Source organism: Cololabis saira, chromosome 23, assembly GCF_033807715.1.
Source record: "Cololabis saira isolate AMF1-May2022 chromosome 23, fColSai1.1, whole genome shotgun sequence".
NCBI lineage: Eukaryota > Metazoa > Chordata > Actinopteri > Beloniformes > Belonidae > Cololabis > Cololabis saira.
The window spans coordinates 10,043,492-10,063,116 of record NC_084609.1 but is presented as its reverse complement, the minus strand read 5'-3'; the positions used below and the strand labels follow the sequence as shown (position 1 = coordinate 10,063,116).

General features: G+C 38.9%; 2 protein-coding genes across 2 annotated transcripts; one reads left to right on the top strand and one right to left on the bottom strand.

Annotated features, from left to right (window-relative positions):
* Positions 1 to 157: 157 nt before the first annotated feature.
* Positions 158 to 11,637, bottom strand: LOC133423804 (V-type proton ATPase subunit E 1-like). The gene is made up of 10 exons (XM_061714087.1): positions 11,512 to 11,637; positions 11,340 to 11,401; positions 8,943 to 9,008; positions 6,894 to 7,003; positions 6,590 to 6,656; positions 6,391 to 6,480; positions 4,055 to 4,123; positions 3,837 to 3,931; positions 2,518 to 2,605; positions 158 to 937 (listed from the first exon to the last, which is right to left on the bottom strand). The coding sequence occupies exons 2-10, from the start codon at positions 11,370 to 11,372 to the stop codon at positions 875 to 877; spliced, it is 681 nt and encodes a 226-aa protein (XP_061570071.1). The 5' UTR covers positions 11,373 to 11,401; positions 11,512 to 11,637; the 3' UTR covers positions 158 to 874.
* Positions 11,638 to 13,458: 1,821 nt separating this feature from the next.
* LOC133424345 (bcl-2-like protein 13) lies at positions 13,459 to 18,565 on the top strand. The gene is made up of 2 exons (XM_061714880.1): positions 13,459 to 13,674; positions 17,139 to 18,565. The coding sequence occupies exons 1-2, from the start codon at positions 13,474 to 13,476 to the stop codon at positions 18,018 to 18,020; spliced, it is 1,083 nt and encodes a 360-aa protein (XP_061570864.1). The 5' UTR covers positions 13,459 to 13,473; the 3' UTR covers positions 18,021 to 18,565.
* Positions 18,566 to 19,625: the final 1,060 nt, after the last annotated feature.

The window sequence follows — 19,625 nt, the reverse complement described above, 5'->3', positions numbered from 1 at the left end:
TACAGAAAAATGGAGCCGCAGTGGAGCTCCTCAGCAAAATACTCTCCTGCATAATCGCTGCATTTTTGTCTGACTAATACCATGTGATAAACTAATGAACGAAGCATGAATGGGCAGTGTGGGGCAGTGAGAGTCAGAAGGAGCACAGAGGAGACACTGATGATTTATAGTTTTATTTTCTTTTTTACCTTTACTCAGTATAACACTTTCAGCGAGGCAAAAAACAAACACACATACACATATAATTTAATCTGGAAACCTCATATACATACAGTGCACCTTCTGGAATGATATCAGCCGCTCCTTTAAGTCCTGGCAGAACAACGTACAACTAACAATAATTTATCCTCGTAGGGTCATGTACAGTTTTCAGATTTGTTTCTAGGATACCATTGATTAGTTTTGCGACTGGTTTGGAGCAGACACGAATTAAGACACACAATGCCCCGTGCAACTTATAATGTGCTGCAGAGGAGAATAAAACCAGTAAAAGTGTGACACAGAAGCCGTGTTTGTCATGAAGCCTGATCCAATTAAGGAAACCTGTTAAACATCCAGCCAATGACCCGGTCCCTGACGAATCACTGTGAACTGAAACCACGGCGAGGGCGAAAGCGGCGCGCACCGGTCCTCACAGCTGCGCAGCGCCCTCCGTGCACATCTGTAATGCCGAGTTGCAGCATGTATCATTTCCCTTAATGCACAGAAAAGTACAGCAATACATCACGAAAGAAAAAAAACAAACCATCAAACAAACAAAAACAACAACTTGTCACTTCGGCATTGGAAATTTCAATTCACATACAAAGGAATGACGTTTTTTTCTTGTGACGAAATAAAAAGGAAAGTTCTGTCTCAGACACAGCTGAGGTTCTCAGTCCAGAAACTTGCGGTTTGGGTTGGCGCCGAAGAGAGCCACTCGGATTTCGGGCATCATCTGCAAACAAATTAGCACTTTTATAGCAGGGGTGATGATTAACAGTCATCGCTGATTAAGTTTGAAAACAAGGGAGTGATATGCACACTCTGGTTCTGTAACACATAAGTCATTATAGCGGACTTTAAGAGCCTTCAGTCGGCTGTGGGTTGACATTTCACTGCTAATCAGATAAAGAACAAACACATTGGGCCAACTTAGATTATTAAGTGGAAAATACAACCAACCAGAGAAGCAGAAAGTGTTCAGATAAACTTCCTGCTTATATTTGAAGAATATAAACTAGGAAAAAGAAACAAATCAAATATACAAGCATATCCACATACATTTTATTTTCATGTTAAATAACTAAATTATCAAACAATTAAGCTTTTCTGCCCTTCTTTTAATTCCAGACCCTCTCCTGGCATGTGAAAAGTGATGTTACTCCCACCGCTGCAGAGTAAGTTTATAGTTTCACGAACCTGAATCTCATTTTGTCAAATGTATTTAAAAGGTAATTCAATTTCAGACCAACAACAAGTGGTTTGTTTAAAAATCAATTTGACATTTATTTAAGGAGTCATTATTAACAGAAGCAGAGAAACCTGAACACAACAAGAAAAAACACTAATGAAAGATGTCCCTGAATGTACTGTATCCACACTTCCACTAAAGCAGAATTACATTTTTGAGTATTTTCAGAGGCTTTAAATAGTAATTTATTTTAAAGCAGATCCAGCACTCTAAGGATTTACATTAATTATTGTTTTGACACAAAAGTATATTTCTTTCTTTCTCACCAACAACTGCTTCAGTTTAGTCTGTTCTGTTGCAAAAATAATATGTATCCTCCTGTACACTTGTATCCTGTTTAAAGTAGCTGTAACATAGTTTTCTATATGCATTTTTGTAAAAAAAAAAGAAAGCACATTCATTTCTTATCGTTTTTTTAGACACACAGATGTGCTTGCATGTGTCTATTCTTGTCTCTCCATTTAGCAGCCATCATTTTAACTGATAGTCATTGTTTCCCCCTCATAAAGCTCTGTTTTTCCCATAAAATACTAGGGTTTTCCAGTCCAAAGGTGCTTTTAAATAAACATGTATAGCTCTAATGCTCAAAGTAGGACTGTTTTGGAAGTTATTTGTTTTCTAAATTTAATTTTGTAAATTTACTGAACTTCTAAATAATTTCAATAACGATTAAAGGCACCTTTGATAACACCTGCAGCAGGTAGATTTATACATATTTATGTGCTCCACCATATAAAGGTGTGACTACTGGGTGGACTGATGGGGAGGTGTCAGAAGCTCACAGAAAACAAAATCCTTGTTCAAGGATGTGTATTTTAACAGTTTTTTGTCATTTATATGACATTAAGTCAGGATCAGTTTCTTTATCAGGTTGTAATGAAAACCCTACAAACACGAATTAGAGATTAAACATTAAAAAACGTAGTCTATCACTTGGAAAATTTAAGGCGAGGTCCTTAGACTAAGTTATTTTTGGCAGTTTTATCACAAAACATTGAGTTTCTACAAGTTTAATTGAAATAAAAAACCTTTATTACCACAATTTGTCCATCTGTATTTCCTACCTGCTGAGCCATGAGGTCCAGTCTGCTCTCCAGGGTGTTGGACACTTTAATCTTCCCATTACCGTTGTAGATCTCAACACCTCCAGACCTGCAGGGAGAAGAGCATCAAAACACAATTAATCACACATAAAAGAAGCCCAATTTATCAGAGAAGTGTGGACTTGAGGCGCGTTTCCACCAGCGGGAGTACAGTAGGTTGTTTGGGCCGAGTCATGTGCGTTTCCATTACCAGGAACAGCTCTGTAACGTGGCCTTCAGGAACCTTTACGGGGCCAAAAAACGGCCCTGTAGTAGGAGAGGGCCGTTTTTTAGCCCTGGTGGGCTACCTGCTGATTGGGTCTTCTAAAAACAGGAAATTACATTCAGCCCTCTCACATGAACTTAAATCACGTGACCACAAATTATTTAAGCATTTGGACCAGAGACATTTTGCTACAAGCACATTTGATGCACTATTTTTTAGATCTGGGTATCGATTCAAATGTCAAGAATCGATTCGATTCCGATTCTTAAGATTCAGAATCGATTATCACCGTTTGATCCGATTCGATATTGATTTGGGTTAGCGTTGCCTGGATTATATGACTGTAAAATAACTATTGAAATAATAATTTCACAATAATTATTGTGAAATAACTAAGAAATAAATAACTCAAATAGGCATTTCAATATCCATTTAAAGTGCAAAAAAAAGAAAGAAATTGCAACAGCTCAAGCAGTAAACAAATTATTTTAGCTTGTCTGATTTATTCTGTCACCAGACACACAGCTGGACATGAAGCACCCGGCATTTTTCAGCTATTTCATGACAAACCTTGTCCGATAACAGAGAAACCAAACAAGCTATAGTAAATATAGATTATATAAACTTCATTGAACTAATATAACATTTAGAAATTTAAGCTGAAATGTCCAGCATTTTCTCTAAAGAAAAGTTAATTTAGTTCAGGAGTTTTCAAAACTACTGGGATTAAAGTTCACCAGGCGAAAATGTAATGATGGGGGGAAAAAAAAAAAAAAAAAAAAATTTGAATGAAAAAAAAACTTTAAAAAAAAAAATCGATCTTTAGACATACAAATCGATTTTTAGGAATTAATATGAGAATCGATTTAGAATCAGAAAATCTATTTTTTCAACACAGGCCTACTATTTTTTCAGCACTGTGTTGCACTAGTGTAGATGAAACACGCGGGCTGAAGGGTCAGTGGAGACAGTCGGCCCTGTTAAAGTTTCCTGTCTGGCAGATTTACCCTGAACTCTTGCTAGTGGAAACACGTCTTTGCTGACGTTTGATCTGTCCTTTCAAAGCAAAGCTTACACGTCTGGGGAGAGGAAGTTGTCCTGGTCAATGCGGACCTCCAGGTTGGTCTTCACAGCTGCTTTGTAGACGGGGATGTTCTTCTGGATGGAAGTCTGAGAAACAGCATTCACATTTCTATCCTTTTATTTTCAATTCTAGGAGGAAAACTCTTAAATCAGAAGTGCTTCAAAAAACAAAAAAAACACCAACAACATAACAATTCACAACTTTCTCACCTGCACCAACTGAACGTCCTGTTTACGGCAGCGGATGGTCACTTTCTGCTCCAGCATCTGATAAAACCCCTGATATGAAAGATTATGAAAGGTTTTTAATATTCATACAGCATCTCAAGTGTATGTTGTTTTACCGCGACTTTTTCCACCGAAGAAGAAGAAGAATAACACCATCACACAAACGTCTCACTTCTTCATACAACGCATTTTTCCCCCTCATAAAGTTCCCACTAAACGGATTCAGGAAAAACAGTGAAAACAGTGAAAACATAAGTGGTGTTGGGCCGTTGCCACGGAGACTGCGTCTTGAGGAGAAACACGTTGCCATGAATACCGTAGACGGCAGGCTCCGTGGCTGATTTGTAAGAACAACGGTACCAGTTTCTAGAGAAAGATGCTTTTTTTGTACGGGAATACCACGAGCTAATTCCACTCACATGAATGTGTAAGTGGAGGTTCGGGCAGCGATAGCTCAAATTCAATTTAATTAGCCTGGAAGCTGCCAGATACCACTAACAAAAAACTCTTATGTGTATATTTTTTTTAATTTTTGCATTATTAAATACACCTGATTATTGGTCATTTTAATTAAAGGGGACACATGAAAAAAATGACCATTTCTGTGCATGAGAACAAATATTTGGGTGTCTTAAGTTAGTTGGGGGAGTCATTCAATAAGTGGTTCAAATTTTCAGGGTTCTGTGACATCAAAGACCCAGATCCAATATCTGCCACCTTTCCCATCTTTATCGCTATCCATTCTCACCCCCTGAAAACCAGCTTTTATGAACATTGTATAAAATGGTTATTTAGAACTCAATATATGATTGAAAAGGATGCTTTTCTACTTTTGTCTCTGAGGTATTTTGACCAAATCACCTTAGAGACATATTATAAATACCTTAAAAAATTGGCATGATATTACGTCTTGAAATTCAATTCCATTTAATTTAATTTAATTTATATAGTCTGTCAATACAATTCAAATTGTCTCTGGGTGCTTTTCAGAAACCCAGAGCATAACTCTGAAACAAATATTTAAAAAAAAATAAAATAAAAAATTATTAAAAGAAACAATCGAAAATGAAATTTGACTACAACTCAAAACTCCCTGGGTCTGATGGTTCATTCATTCTAAAACCTTGATTTTCTGTGTGTTGTAGTGAGCATCGTGTTTGGCCTTCCCCTCCCACTGCTACCCACTCACTCTGCTATTATTGATTACCTTCCTAAACCAATCAAATATGTTATTACCAATCACCTGTCACAAAAAAGTAATTTCCATTAAAGGTATTGTGACATCATTTTTAACATGCTTTTAACACTATTAAAAGTCTTGGCCAACATCCCTCAAATGTGTCTAAAAGAGTGTAAGAAGAAAAAATTCACTTTAGAACTCTATTCCTGGCTTTTTATTACAGTGTTTTTTTGCGCCGTGAAAAATGCTTCCTTTCCCCCCTTTCCTGTCAATCATTGCGCCGCTCCTCCTCCAAACCTCCTCCTCCTCCAGCCATACGCTCACAGCGGCGTCGGAGCGACAGGCGAAGCATGCACGGAAAAGCAGGAGGGCGAACCACAGCAAACAATCATAAAAATAAAGGCATGCAAGCAGCACTGTCCCCTTATCTTAAGTCCAGTCAGTGGCCGCGGGTCTTCTTAGCAGTTTTCCTCCGGTGATTAGAAAAAAATAGGCTCTAAACAGCTCCGTGTTAAGCCTCATTTATGGTTCCGCGTTAAATCGACGCAGAGCATACGCCGTGGGTTCAGCGTACGGTGCGCGTCGCCGCGTAACCCTACGCCGTAGGCTCTGCGTCGGTGTAACGCGGAACCATAAATCAGCCTTTATGGTGCGCGGAGAGGAGAGGAGGCAGGGAGCTGGGTGGAGGGGGCGGTGATTTAGCGGATCGTTACGTAACGATCCGCCACCAAACCAGGTGCGCCGTTTTTGCACAGTTATGCGGAAAATCCCAGAAAGCACACAATACACTGAATGTTAAAAGTTTGTTGTTTTTTGGGTGTAATTGATGTCAAGACACCCAACAAAACACAAAAAATCAAGAAAAATGTGTTTTTCATGTCACAATCCCTTTAATGCTATTTATAATATTAATCAATTTAAACAGCAAATCTGAAACTTCAATTAATAATTGGCATGAAAACATGACGAACAATGCTGAGGAGACTCAATCAAGAGGTAATAAGCCACCATCCTACATTTCATTGATCACACTGAGGCTGTGTCTAAAATAAAATCAGATGTTGTGACTCAAGCTCCAGCAGCACGTGATACAGATGTGAGGAGGTGGGATATCAGGCGGCCGAGAGTGAAAACCAACCTGCAGGATCAGTCCATCCAAAAGAGATTGGTACCTTGCTGGGTCTTTTGCGATGTTTGCAAGCCGCTGGCGAGCCTCGTTTTGCATTTCCTGAGGGATAAAAGAAACACTCAGCCAGTTTCAATAAGTTCTACTGAATGTTTAATTGGTTTGCATATAAAAGGTGATTAATGTACAGATTAGTGTACAGCGGGCTCACCGAGATCATATCATCGCGAGCCTTCAGCACCTTCAGTCGAGCCTGGTTCATCAGGTTTGACATTTGACTGTTAAGAGGATAAATAACAAACACATCGGAACCTTTTAGATATCCAAGTAGAACTTTATCTGTTCATGTGCAGACATGTGCTGTTAGGAGCCGGGCCACAGATGAGTTACTGCAGGGTGGAGCGCTTAAACAGAATTACCAAAAAACTGTCCCACAAACAGCTATTTCCTTGTTCTTAAAAAGTGACAATAAAAAGGCGCGAGCACATGTCCCATGATGTGTCGCCACGACTCACATCTTCTTCTGTTGCTCAATCTGCTTCTCTTTCTTCTCATAGTACTCCATTATCTTCAGCCTCTGGGTCTGGACCAGACGGCCCTTCTCAATGTTGAACTCTTCCTCTGCCTGCAGGAGGACAAAAGGTTCACTGAGAGGAAGGAGGAATCCTCCGACACAGCCCCGCAATTATTTTAGGTTCCTTTTGTAACTGTGTCCTTTCATCTGTTACATTGAGTCAACGTGATTGTTCTAGTTTTAATGACATTCATCTTATTTTTAGTTAAGTTAAGGAACCTGGCTCTCTTAAAACTAAACTTTGAGGGAGGTCACGTTAGATACTTACTTTTGCACGTAGTTATTTTGTCCTAAATATTGTGCAATTTTATTTTTATTTTTATAAATCCACTTTTAGACACCTGTATTTTCATGTCAACGTTACTGACATGATGCAATGGCATTTTCTACAACACTACAGCAGCTTTACGTCCTGTTATCACATGATGATGTCATGAACGCCGTTCATTTACTGTGACCAGACTTATTTCCTCGTGCTACAAAAACGCCATATTGTGCCTCCATTCTTTTTTTCCCCCTGTAACACTAGACACACACACATAAGGCACCATGTGTGTGTTTTCTGAATGGGTGTGTTGTTACAAACCAGCGGAGAGCTCATCAATACAAGAAAAGTTCTCCATTTATAAGGTTCATTTACTATTTTCCATACAAATCATTATGGACGGAAATAACTACTAATGATAAAATAATAATAAGAAATTAAAAAAGGCAGGCAGTTTTTAAATAAAAGAAGAAAAACAAAATTAATAATAAAACGGAACAGACTACTTTTAATAAAGCCAAATCAATCAAGTCAGCAAGTGTAAGGAAAGATTAATAATTTAAAGTTAGATGGACAGTAGTAATGAACTTTGTACAGTACTCTTAACTTATTACTCAAGGATTCCAGCTGCTTCAGGTGGAGGCGCATAACAGGGAATCAGCTGTTCAAGAACGTTAGTTCAAAATGTAGTTGGAAATATATGTCAGATTACAATGGAAAGGAAATTAAAAAATAAAATAAAAACACTGACTTATTTCTAATTGACCTGCATTTATATTTACATGGATTATATGTAATGTAATATATATATATATATATATATATATATATATATATATATATGCAGCTTATGGTGCCCCTAGTGGTGAAGATGAGTCTTCGTCTCTGTCAACTTCTGTGTAGTGGACTCCCAAAAGAAAATTTAAATCTGTCTTAAGGTACAAAGTATAAAGTTAGATGGCCAGTATTAATAATAAACGTTGTATAGTAATCTTTTAACTTATTGCAAGGACGTTTTTGTACAAGCCACGCTAGGAGAGGCCGGAACAGTTACTTTACCATTAGCTTTTAAAGCTGTGAACGGGACGAGTATGAAGGTCATCAAAATGTTTTCAGAGCTGCCCAGATCAAGATCTAAAACATTGATCTTTTTGGGTTGATGTTTAAAATTATTGGGTTTTATTTCATATTTCCATCCATCCATCCATTTTCTATACCCGTTTAGTCCTGTGCAGGGTCACAAGGTCTGCTGTAGCCTTTCCCAGCTCATTACAGGCGAGAGGCAGGGGTCCACTATTATTATTCCCCAATAGATTCTATTATGTGTCATTGATTTCCTATGTCTGATCTCTGATCTGGATTTGATTTGATCAGTCTTTATCCTCATGCACCTGTTCTGGTGAAATAGCTTTCTGTTTCTTAATTTTCAATCAACTCAAAACAATGAGCAGAACTAAGGACTTTCTTTCATATTAAAATATCATTTTCAGTCTCATTTGAAGAATATTTGATCACTTTGAGGAGTCATATAGCTCTACAGTCCTAAATCACACATCAACATCACAGTAGAAACAACTAACAAAAATAATGAGAGGGAAAAAGCAAGAAGCCAAACAAATCTAACAGTGTTGTAAAACTGACTTAAACTGTCGGAGGAGCTGCTGAGATAAAGATTTCTAAAGTTTGTGTTCGTTTACAGCACTGTGAGACGATGAGCATTCATACCTTTGCATCAATTTCCTCTGCCTTCTCATTGGCCTCCTGTTCAATGAAGGCCATCATGTGTTTGATCTGTAGACACAAAAAAGAAACATGAATGAGAAACTGTGTTCTTTCAAAATCACCAGGGTTATTGTTGCTTTTACATGCAGTTGGCTCTAATTTATGCCCCTTCCTTTATCAGCACAACTGAGTCCAAACATAAAAAATGTGGCTTTCAGGAAAGTCAAATACATAGCAAACGTGTGATTTAAAGAGTTAAGTTGTGCCTAAAAAAATTCTCTTTGTGTAAAATATGCTCAAACTCACATTAGTTTACAGTGTTTTCTGTAAAACTGTAAGGATATGCATTCATAGAAGTGACTTTTACATTTTCATATTGAAAAGATATCGAGAGGACATGTTTTATTTCATCCTCTGATCTTTGACTTTGGGAAAACATATGTAACTTTAGAAACAAATCTGTTGTAATCATGCAGCAGCTTTGTTAAATCCCCCTCAGCCTTTTTAAAGAGCACTGGTGTTTCTCGTATTTTCATCTTGTGACTGAAATACAAGGAGACTACTTAAGAAGTACTCCCTGGTGGTCCTATGTGGAGCATTTGTTGGCACACTGCTAGTTTCCAGCTCTGTCATAATTTCCCCTCCGCTGTAGAAATGTGCCCTGGTTGTAATTGGTTTGTCTGTTTTTAGCATCGTGACGGAAGAACCGTGCAGCCAGAGGTGGACCTGGATCATAGACATTTGTCGCCCTGGTGTGATGTGACTCTGCCGCCTGGATCCATCACTGCAGTGAGGAATGTTTCAGCGCATTCAGGATCCCATCAAAAGCAGTTGAGTAAACGCAGGAATTTTTTTTTTTCATTTTTGATTTAAATCAAAGCATTTCAATATCATCATTATATGAATATGTATAAATACATCTAAACACAACCTTGTTTGTAAGTACTTTAAAAAAGGTATAATGTAAGCAGTACTCGAGTTGAGGGGGGATGAGGGGGGATGGCATCCCACCTTAAATAAAAACGGTCAAAATCATCCCCCCTGTAAAACTGCCATCCCCCCTTTCCATCCCTTATGTCATTTCATCAATGAATGTGGTTTTACTGCTATTTCAACATTTAGAGTCATCACCAGAAAAATAAAACCAGAAAAATGACTTATTTGACAATTTTCACCTGTTTCAAGTACATTTTCACTTGAAATAAGTAGGAAAATCTGCCAGTGGGTCAAGATTTATCTTCTTATTACAAGCAAAAAAAAATCTTGTTCCACTGGCAGATTTTTCTACTTATTTCAAGTGAAAATTGTTGTTTTTTCCAGTGATGAGTCTTGTTTTAAGTGTAATGAGATTGTTTTTACTAAAATGAGACATTTTAACTAGAAATAAGACAAATATTCTTGTTAAGATTTTGAGTTTTTGCAGTGATCCATTTTACTTATCTTGTGAAGGACAGAGTCATATTGATAAGTTCAGAAAACTGTTTTTTATTGTTGTGTTTTGACGTATTAGATGTAAGAAGTGGATATTTAAAGCTTACAGAAGGCTGCATTTAACTGCTGCTATGTCATTCCTGCAGTATTTCTGCAGGTGTTTTGGTCACTGCTATTATTTGTAATATATTATATTATTTATAATCAGCACAAATTATCTGCCCCCATATGATAAAATCCACCATCCCCCCTGTTTTTTTTTTTTTTACAACTCGAGTACTGGGTATAAGTATCCCTTATTTTGACTTTCAATACATCCAACAAATAATATTTTTAAATCTGGTCAAAAACACTGATCTGCTGCAAAAATATAGATCATAGTTGAAAAAAACCCCCAACAGTGTATTTTAATTTCTCTGCTGTTAATCAGCTACATGCTCAACACATCATTTCAGCTTTAAAAAGCATCATTTTCATAGTCACCACCATTTGATATAATAAAATTGTCCCTTTACGAGTTTAATGCAGCCATGATGAGTGTACAGATCATTCCTGTATATTAGTGTGTTTCTGAAGAGCTTTTTCCCCACTCAGTCACACTCCAAGTTCCTCTTCAGGCCCTGGCATGTGTTCATCATGTGATCACTTAGAAATATGACCCTGTATGTGTCAGCCATAAGTCCAGTACAACATCAGCTGAAGAACGGTGGATTATGAGGGTGAAAGTGGCATTTTTGTGCACAAAAATCCAACTAATAGTCCTGAAAATTGACTATTATGGGGTTTAATTCAACAATAACCTGCTGAGGCTGTTCTCAATGTCATCCTCCACACCTGGACTCCCAGCACAATTACGGGTGTCTGAAAGCGCCCTTTTAAAATTACAATAACTGAATCCGTTTATCAAATCTTTTCTGTACAGAATGTGATCAAACTGTGGCACTTTCAAGGTTAAAATGATGTATTTACCTGCTTCTGTACGTCTGCATCGCTGAGCGCCATGGTCGCTGCTGTCAATGATCCGCCGGGGCCTGTCAGGAAAAAACAACCAAAACACACGAATGTAAATCACAGAAGACGAAATCAAACCGTCTGTAAAAGCGATGGGGTTATAAAATGTGTAAATAAAGCTTTAATGTACCCGAGAATCACAGATGAGAAGGTTTGAATTAATCGCTGCAGTCGTGACTGTAAAGATGTCTACGCTGGATCAGCTGACGCAAAGTCACATGATGTTTACTTCCGGTAGTTAAGCCAATCAGGTACGTGGAAAAAAAGAGGCTTAAAAATGACGATATAAAATTAATAACATGTTAAATTAATGATTAATTAATATATATATGATGACATTTAGGCTGAATTCACATGTATATATACATGTGAATTCAGCCTAAATGTCATCATTGATATTTTAAATACTACAAAAAATGGGCCTTAGAATAAAAGGCAATTTTGAGTTGAGAAACAGCATCAAAGCTATTATTCTCCAGAGGGAAACAGAGATTTATGAGTGATTAAATTGGGCACAACCAGTACCTTTATGCAGTACTCGAGGGGGGGGGGGGGGGTGGTGGATTTTATCATATGGGGACAGATAATTTGTGCTGATTACAAATAATATAATATATTACAAATAATAGCACTGACCAAAACACCTGCAGAAATACTGCAGGAATGACATAGCAGCAGTTAAATGCAGCATTCTGTAAGCTTTAAATATCCACTGGGCTTACATCAAATACATCAAAACACAACAATAAAAAACAGATTTCTGAACTTATCAATATACCTCTGTCCTTCAGGATAAGTCAAATGGATCACTGCAAAAACTCAAAATATTAACAAGAATATTTGTCTTATTTCTAGTTAAAATGTCTCATTTTAGTAAAAAAAAAATGTCATTACACTTAAAACAAGACTCATCACTGGAAAAAACAACAATCTTTCACCTGTTCCAAGTAGATTTTCACTCGAAATAAATAGAAAAATTTGCCAGTGGAACAAGATTTTTTTGGCTTGTAATAAGAAGATAAATCTTGTCCCACTGGCAGATTTTCCTACTTATTTCAAGTGAAAATGTACTTGAAACAGGTGAAAATGTTAAAATAATTTATTTTTCTAGTGATGACTCTAAATGTTGAAATAGCAGTAAAACCACATTCATTGTTGAAATGACATAAGGGATGGAAAGGGGGGATGGCAGTTTTACAGGGGGGATGATTTTGACCGTTTTTATTTCAGTGGGGATGCCATCCCCCCTCATCCCCCCTCATCTCCAGTACTGCCTTTATGGGTGGTGACCTTTCACCTTAGGAGAGGTGAAATAGACTCCATAGACTCTTGCGACCCTGAATTTAAATACACAGGTATGGATGGGTATACATGTTTATTTAAATATAATTTATCAAGATAATCCAATAAGAGAAACATATGTATTTGCTTTGTCATTTAAAATTAATGTTTCCATTTTTATTAAGTTGGTTTTCGGGTTTCTCATTTACAGACCGCCTTATTGAGAACTTTACAGATCCAAAGTTCCTCACAGTACAGCCAGAGAAAAGAGCAAATAAGAGTTTTAAGTGGGTTCACATTAATACAGGGTTCAATGACAGTGAAGGTCACTTTCTCTTAAAAAACTGAACTAAGGCAAAGAAATGTTAATTTTTTCTTCTACATATTAAAAAACAAATGAGGTTGCAATGTGAAATGCAGAGTTTACACACCTTGGTATAGATAAAAGCTTCTTAACACAGTCTTGTGACGTGTTTTGCCAGCAGAGGGAAGCAGAAGCTGGAAAGCTCAGCTTTAGAAATAGCTCTCCTCCTTGCCTGACAGGCATTTTCCACTCTGTGTCACCGGCTCCTGCTGTGCTCCCTGTGGACTTCCTCATAATCAAGTGTTTGAGCAGACAAAACACCAAAATCAACAGGTTGTTAACCTGAATAAAACACTCACCCACTGAAACCTTCTGGCCTTTTTTAGAGGCATTAAACACAGAAGTTACATTTTACTGGAAGAATCATCTTCAGCTCACATTTGAAGTGTTTTTGCAGTTTGTCCATTGACAGTAAAGACAACACAGACTCCTGCCAACTCTGCTGTCATGGATTTGGGAGGTGGAGTGGGTGAGAGGGAGAGAGGGAGGGAGACTGCTGCACAGCTTGTCCACCATATTATTGCCGTGCCAGCGCCAGCATGCTCGCCTGCCTGTCTGCTGATTTGTGGTTTCGTCTCTGAATGCAAGTCACACTTTGATCTGCTCCTCATCCGGCAACTCATCCAGCTCCAACCAGAGAGGACAGAGGTATGCTGGGATATATTGCTTCTCTACTTTAATTCATTCATTTTTGAGTTTTGAGTCAATCTTTTTACCAAAATAAAAAAAAATTGAAAAATTGTACCCTCATTCAACACTGCTGTTTGCTTTCGTTGGCTGTTAAAAGTGTCATAGAGAATACAAAACAAAAATGCAGAAATGAAAAAAACTGGCAGGAGGATCGCCTTATCAACACAAGCTCCCAGTCTGACATTGAAAACTGACCTTCTGTAAATTGTCGAAGCTAATATCACTCCGTCTTCATCACACATTAGCGCACAGAGAGTGCCTTAGACCTTGCAGGTCATTCAATTCACCACAAGTCTGTTATTGCTGGGACAGGATCAGTGGGAAGCCAATTACTCAAGTAGGACAGTAAGTAAAGGCGTGGGAAAGGTCGCTGCCTTAGCCGGCGGGGAGGCAGATGAGCCGTGTGGTGTGTGTTTTAGGGGTTTTAAGGGTTTTATGGCAAACTTCAATCTTTAAAACCAGGTCTGGTGAAAGTGTGCACAGGCAAATGCGATGCCAAGCCAAGCACGACAGGTGACACGGCAGCTAGTTGGTTATTAAATCAGTGACGTCTGAGAGGCGTCTGTTTCCCCCCTGGAAAGGGTGAAGTCACAACATCAAGAATGGAGGGGATTCAAATAGAAATATCCACAATAAGAAACAAGAATAGGAAGATTAATTGAATGCACAGTTTCAACTTTAATCAAACAGAGACTTTGTTATGCGTTTATTTATTCAGGGACGGTAGTGTGCTGTTGGTTTTGTCCTCATTCAGGGGGTTTTATTTCACGGAAAGTAACACGCTGTTGCACAACAGGCAGGAACAGGTTTGTTGTCCTTCCAGGAGGCGACACAAGAGGAATAATGTTTGGTTGTCAGTATAATTGTACATGATTAAAGCAGCAGACACATCAGTGAAGGTTTGACAACACTTACTGTAGATGTAATGCTTATGGTTACTTTTATTTAGACATGTGGTTGCAGCAGCTCTTATACACCATGAGGTGTTTTTTATAATAAATCTAGGTCAAAGTCAAGGTCTAGTTTATTTATAGATCACATTCAGAAACATGTAAACTCCCCAAAGTGCTTTCCAATCGGATTAAAAAATGTACAATTAAAGGCAACAAGGTACGATTAAGTATATTTATGATAATTAAGTGAGCAAGGATAAAAAAAAAGAAGAAAAGATGGTGCATTTGCACAAATTTAAGAAACAATTAAACTCTGACAACTAACAGCACACTTTATAAATGCACACTATAGGTGATTTTTACGTTTTTTTTTGTTTTTACAAAAGTGATTAAAACATCCCAATTAAGTCAATTAAGTCTTAACAATTTTTTTTTTTTTAGAAAACAGCAGATAATGCTGAGTTATCGTTACAATTATACTCCAATCAGCAAAGCTTAATTTGCTAAATAACAGCTATAAAACTTGAATTTTCCGTTGTAAAGCATTAAGTCGGTGTTGCAGAAGTTCCGTTTTTTTGCTCAGCGGTTTTTACAACCTGTATTTTCGCAGAGGAAGCACCTCTCTTTAAATTTAACGACTTGTGCTGACACATAATCATCGGCCCAACATCTCACTCAGTGAGTCAGAACTTTCCAATCGAACCTCCAGGTACCGTCAGTTATCGAGTCCAGTTAACCTACCCTGTTTATTCACAAGCGCTGCATGAATATCTCACTTTGATTTAGAGTTATTATAACAGATTGTCTTTATAGACGATCCAAAACCCTTGGATAACAAGAACAAAGGCAGGACATGCTTCAAGCATTAAACCCAAAAGCAGGAGACATTCTGTTCTTGTTTTGTGTCTTTTTAAACATCTTGTGTCTCTCCAGCTTCAAAAACAGACAGTAATAACACAAACAGATACATGTTTCCACATACTAAAAGTAAAAAAAGCTTAAATTACTCAGGCCTAAGCCTCGCTTTTGTCCTGATGCATTTAGAACTTCAATTGCATCTTGAGTATTTTGCTCTCAGTTAACAAACAACACTTCTTGGATTTCAAATTCACCCCTTCATGTGACGTAAAGTGCAAGAATAACAAGTGTTAAAGCCCAGGAGAGGCTTTTGACAGGCTCCGTCTCTGACGTGTGGCGTGTCCTGAAACCAGAGAGAACTCAGGCGAGTTGTGAAAGTGATACAACATCAGAGAGGGAGCTGAGAAAATATCTATTCTGGGACTGGAACGAAGGTGAAGCGCGACTGCTGTCACGACTCAGGGACACGGCACCATCACCTTCAGACCAGGCCTTAGTTGAGCAGAATCCCTGAAAACTAACTGTCAGTGGTAACGAGAACATTACATGGTAGGAAACAAATATTCCCAGTTGTTTAGAACTCATGCTGATGAGTTTTAACACGTTTGTGATTCTACCTTGCCGTGTGAAAAGTTCACTCTTAGCTGACAGATGGAGATGCATGCAGCACCTAAACATAGCAAGATATGCGAGTGGAGGCTAAAGATAGCGACAGCCGCTGCAACACGGAGCAGCCAATGAGTAATTTTTTCCAATGGCAGGAACGTTGATGCCAGTGAGAGAATGCAGGCAAGTGAAATACTTTGGTAATGAGGAGTCAGGGGGGAACAGAACTCCAACGTTGTCTACAAAGAGACAAAACTTTGAGACCTTTAGGTCAGGGGTCGGCAACCCAAAATGTTGAAAGAGCCATATTGGACCAAAAACACAAAAAACTAATATGTCTGGAGCCGCAATGAATGAAAAATGAAAAGTCTTGTATCAGCCTTAGAATGAAGGCAACACATGCTGCATTTTTCTATATTAGTTATAACTTGGGGAAGATTTTTTTTTTCATTATGCACTTCGAGAAAAAAGTCGAAATGTCGAGAAAAAAGGCGAAATGTCAAGATTAATTTTGAAGTAAAATCTTGAGAAAAAAGTCGAAATGTCAAGAAAAAAGTCGAAATGTTGAGAAAAAAGTCAAAATTTTGGGAAAAAAGTCAAAATGTCAAGAAAAAAGTCAAAATGTTGAGAAAAAAGCTGGAATGTCGAGAAAAAAGTCGAAATGTCGAGAAAAAAGTCAAAATTTTGAGAAAAAAGCTGGAATGTCAAGAAAAAAGTCAAAATGTTGAGAAAAAAGCTGGAATGTCGAGAAAAAAGTCGAAATGTCGAGAAAAAAGTCAAAATTTAAAAAAAAAGTTAAAAAGTCGAAATGTCGAGATTAAAAAGAAGAAAGAAAAAAAGAGAAATAAAGGAAAAAAAGAAGAAAAAAGGAAAAAAAGAAAAAAAAAAAAGAAAAAATGAAGAAAAAAAGGAAAAAAAAAAGGTCAAACATTTTTGAAAAAGCTCCAGGAGCCACTAGGGCGGCGCTAAAGAGCTGCATGCGGCTCTAGAGCCGCGGGTTGCCGACTCCTGCTTTAGGTGATGTAGATGTTTTGGTGTGACCTTTGACGTCCTCTGTCTCTGCAGCAGCCAGCCTTCATTCTGGAGGGGAAGGCCTCAGTCGAACCCAGCAGGGGGGATGGGGGAGGCGCGGAGGCCAGATCCCTCAGCCCCACCTCGCTGCCCGTGAGCCAGGCCGAGAGCTCGGGACGCTGGCAGAGCGAGAGCCTGCTGGCGGAATCCTGGTCCACCATGGGGGACGCCGACCCCGAGGACACCAAGAGCCTGGACAGCAGCGACGGGGCGGCTCCGGCCGGGGAAGAGAACCACTCCTCCAACTCCGACATGGTCCACCTGGAGCGAGAGGAGGCGGAGATGCTGGAGGAGGCGGAGGAGAAGAGGAAGAGAAAAGAGGAGGAGGAGGAGGACGACGAGGAGCTGCAGGCGAGCGTGCTGAGTGTGCTGGGCGGGGAGAAGGAGCTGGTGGAGCTCAAAGAGGAGGATCAGGACCTCCAGGCTCCACAAACTGAGGAGCTCCTGGTGTCGGCGGAGGAACCTCACGTGGAGAGGAAGCCTGCAGAGTTCAGGCAGGTGGTTCCCCCGATGGCACTGCCTCCTCTGCCTATCGTGAAGCTGGACCCCCCCTCCACCACGTCCACCCCGGTCCCGTCAACCATGCCCTCTGAAGCAGAGGAGCTTTATTCCACTCAGGGCCTCCACCCTCCGTCCGTCCTGGCACCCATGCCTGCAGGTCCTCCCGAAGAGAGTCTCCAGGAACCAAAATCCTCACAGTTTCCCCGCTCGGACGAGGAGGAACATTCAGTCAAGGAGGCGCCGCCACTGAAAGCGGAGCCCAGTGCTCCTAAGACCAAACCCATGAGCCCCACTGAGCTGCTGTTTGGAGGCGCTGCGTTAGTAGCTGTCGTGGGAGTCGTGGCCTACGGTGCGGTGGTCTACTGCAAAAAGTAGAAATCCATAAACTCCCTTTCAGCACAGTTTTACTTTCTGTTTTAAATCTATTCCTGACGAGTTATTCCACTTTACTCTGAAATCTGGATTGTGATTTTATTTTATTTGATCTTTTTTTGATTCATTTTGTGCTACCTCAGCTCATAGTGGAGTTCATGGCCTTTGTTTTTCTGTTTGATCGCTAACAAAATAACCAGCAAAACACAGAATGTAAATATCATCTCAAGTATGGCTCTAAAAACTCCTCATACTAGAAATGATTCCTCACTTGTGGACGTGTCTTTCATTACTTTCATTTTGTGGGGAAGTGATGTTCCACAACACGTATTTAAGAGGGGGGAAAAAAAACAATCAGTGGTGATGATGTTAGACAGAATTTACAGATATACCAGTAAAGGCTTGTAAATATTGAAAATCATGGGATGTCAAATAGCTCAGTCGGTACAGAACCTGTAGTCCTCATGCAGCCAGGCTGAACTTCTGGCCTGTGAGGTTTTGCCACATGTCTTTCCCCCTACTTTCAATAAAGGCCACTGGAGCCTTTATTAAGGAGCCTTGTTTTTCTTTATGAGGGACAAAATAAATAAAACCATAGTATTGAAAATGTTGCTCTCATAATAGAAAGTATTGACTAATAAACGGCCTAAAAATCTCATTATTTAACGGAGTCAAAGCTGCGCTGTTATTCTCTTTTCGGCCACTTGGAGGCAGCACATCAACATGTGAAAACTTTTCAAACTCAATATTAATTTTCATTTGAAGTCATGTTCTGGGAACCTGAAAACTTTTATTCTTTTATTATTCTTCATTTTATCGTGGATCTTTTCCACTTCTGATCACTGAAGGGAATGCAACAGCACGTAAAAGTTTGGACACCCTAAAATGCAAATCTAAACCTATGTTTGACTACAAAATACCTAAATGGACTCCTGCAGGATTAGATTGCTCTGGGTGGTTGGATTACTGGTGCCTCACTGCGAAGTCCAGCATCAGAGGTTTGCAACTGCAGATCTAAACAAAACTGATGCATTTTGGAAACAAGTTCAGATAGTGAAGTCGAAATAAATTGTTAAGGCTGCAGTTAACAAGAGTAAAAAAAGAGGGCACATCTTCCTTGGCTACACCGTGTACCTTTGGGAGGTTTCTGAATATTTTTCTTTTTTTTTCTTAAGTCCGTTCGACCAAAGCAGAATCAACAATTTGTGAACACATCTTGAAAGAGCACAACTTTGCAAAAGAGCTGCAGAATCTCAAAGACATAGAAACAAATTCAAAGAAGAATGGATGACAAATCCACAGCAAAAGCAATAAAACACTCTTAGTATACAGATGTACCTTATTGTGGATTTCATTAATATGTAAAGACTATCCAAAATGTCCATAATTTTGCTTCAGGCCCCCCAAAAAAGTAATCTCAGTAATAATGCCAAAGAAGTGTGTAATCTTTAATGCAGCTGCTTCTTTCTTTCTAACTTTTCCTCATATTTTAATTACACATATACCAGGGTAAATAACTATTGAGATGTGCCATATTCAACCACGGCCTACTTTCATTTCGTCTGAAGAGGAAAAAACTGTTTTGTTTTTCAGGTCAGCACCAGAAAA

Excerpts from the sequence above, each read along its gene's own strand:
- LOC133423804 (XM_061714087.1), bottom strand. The coding sequence starts at position 11,372 with ATGGCGCTCAGCGATGCAGACGTACAGAAGCAG. Across the intron at positions 7,004-8,942 it reads CAGAGGAAATTGATGCAAAG|GCAGAGGAAGAGTTCAACAT; the intron begins GTATGAATGCTC and ends GTCCTCCTGCAG. Across the intron at positions 938-2,517 it reads TGGACCTCATGGCTCAGCAG|ATGATGCCCGAAATCCGAGT; the intron begins GTAGGAAATACA and ends ATTTGTTTGCAG.
- LOC133424345 (XM_061714880.1), top strand. The coding sequence starts at position 13,474 with ATGGATTTGGGAGGTGGAGTGGGTGAGAGGGAGAGAGGGAGGGAGACT. Across the intron at positions 13,675-17,138 it reads TCCAACCAGAGAGGACAGAG|CAGCCAGCCTTCATTCTGGA; the intron begins GTATGCTGGGAT and ends CTGTCTCTGCAG.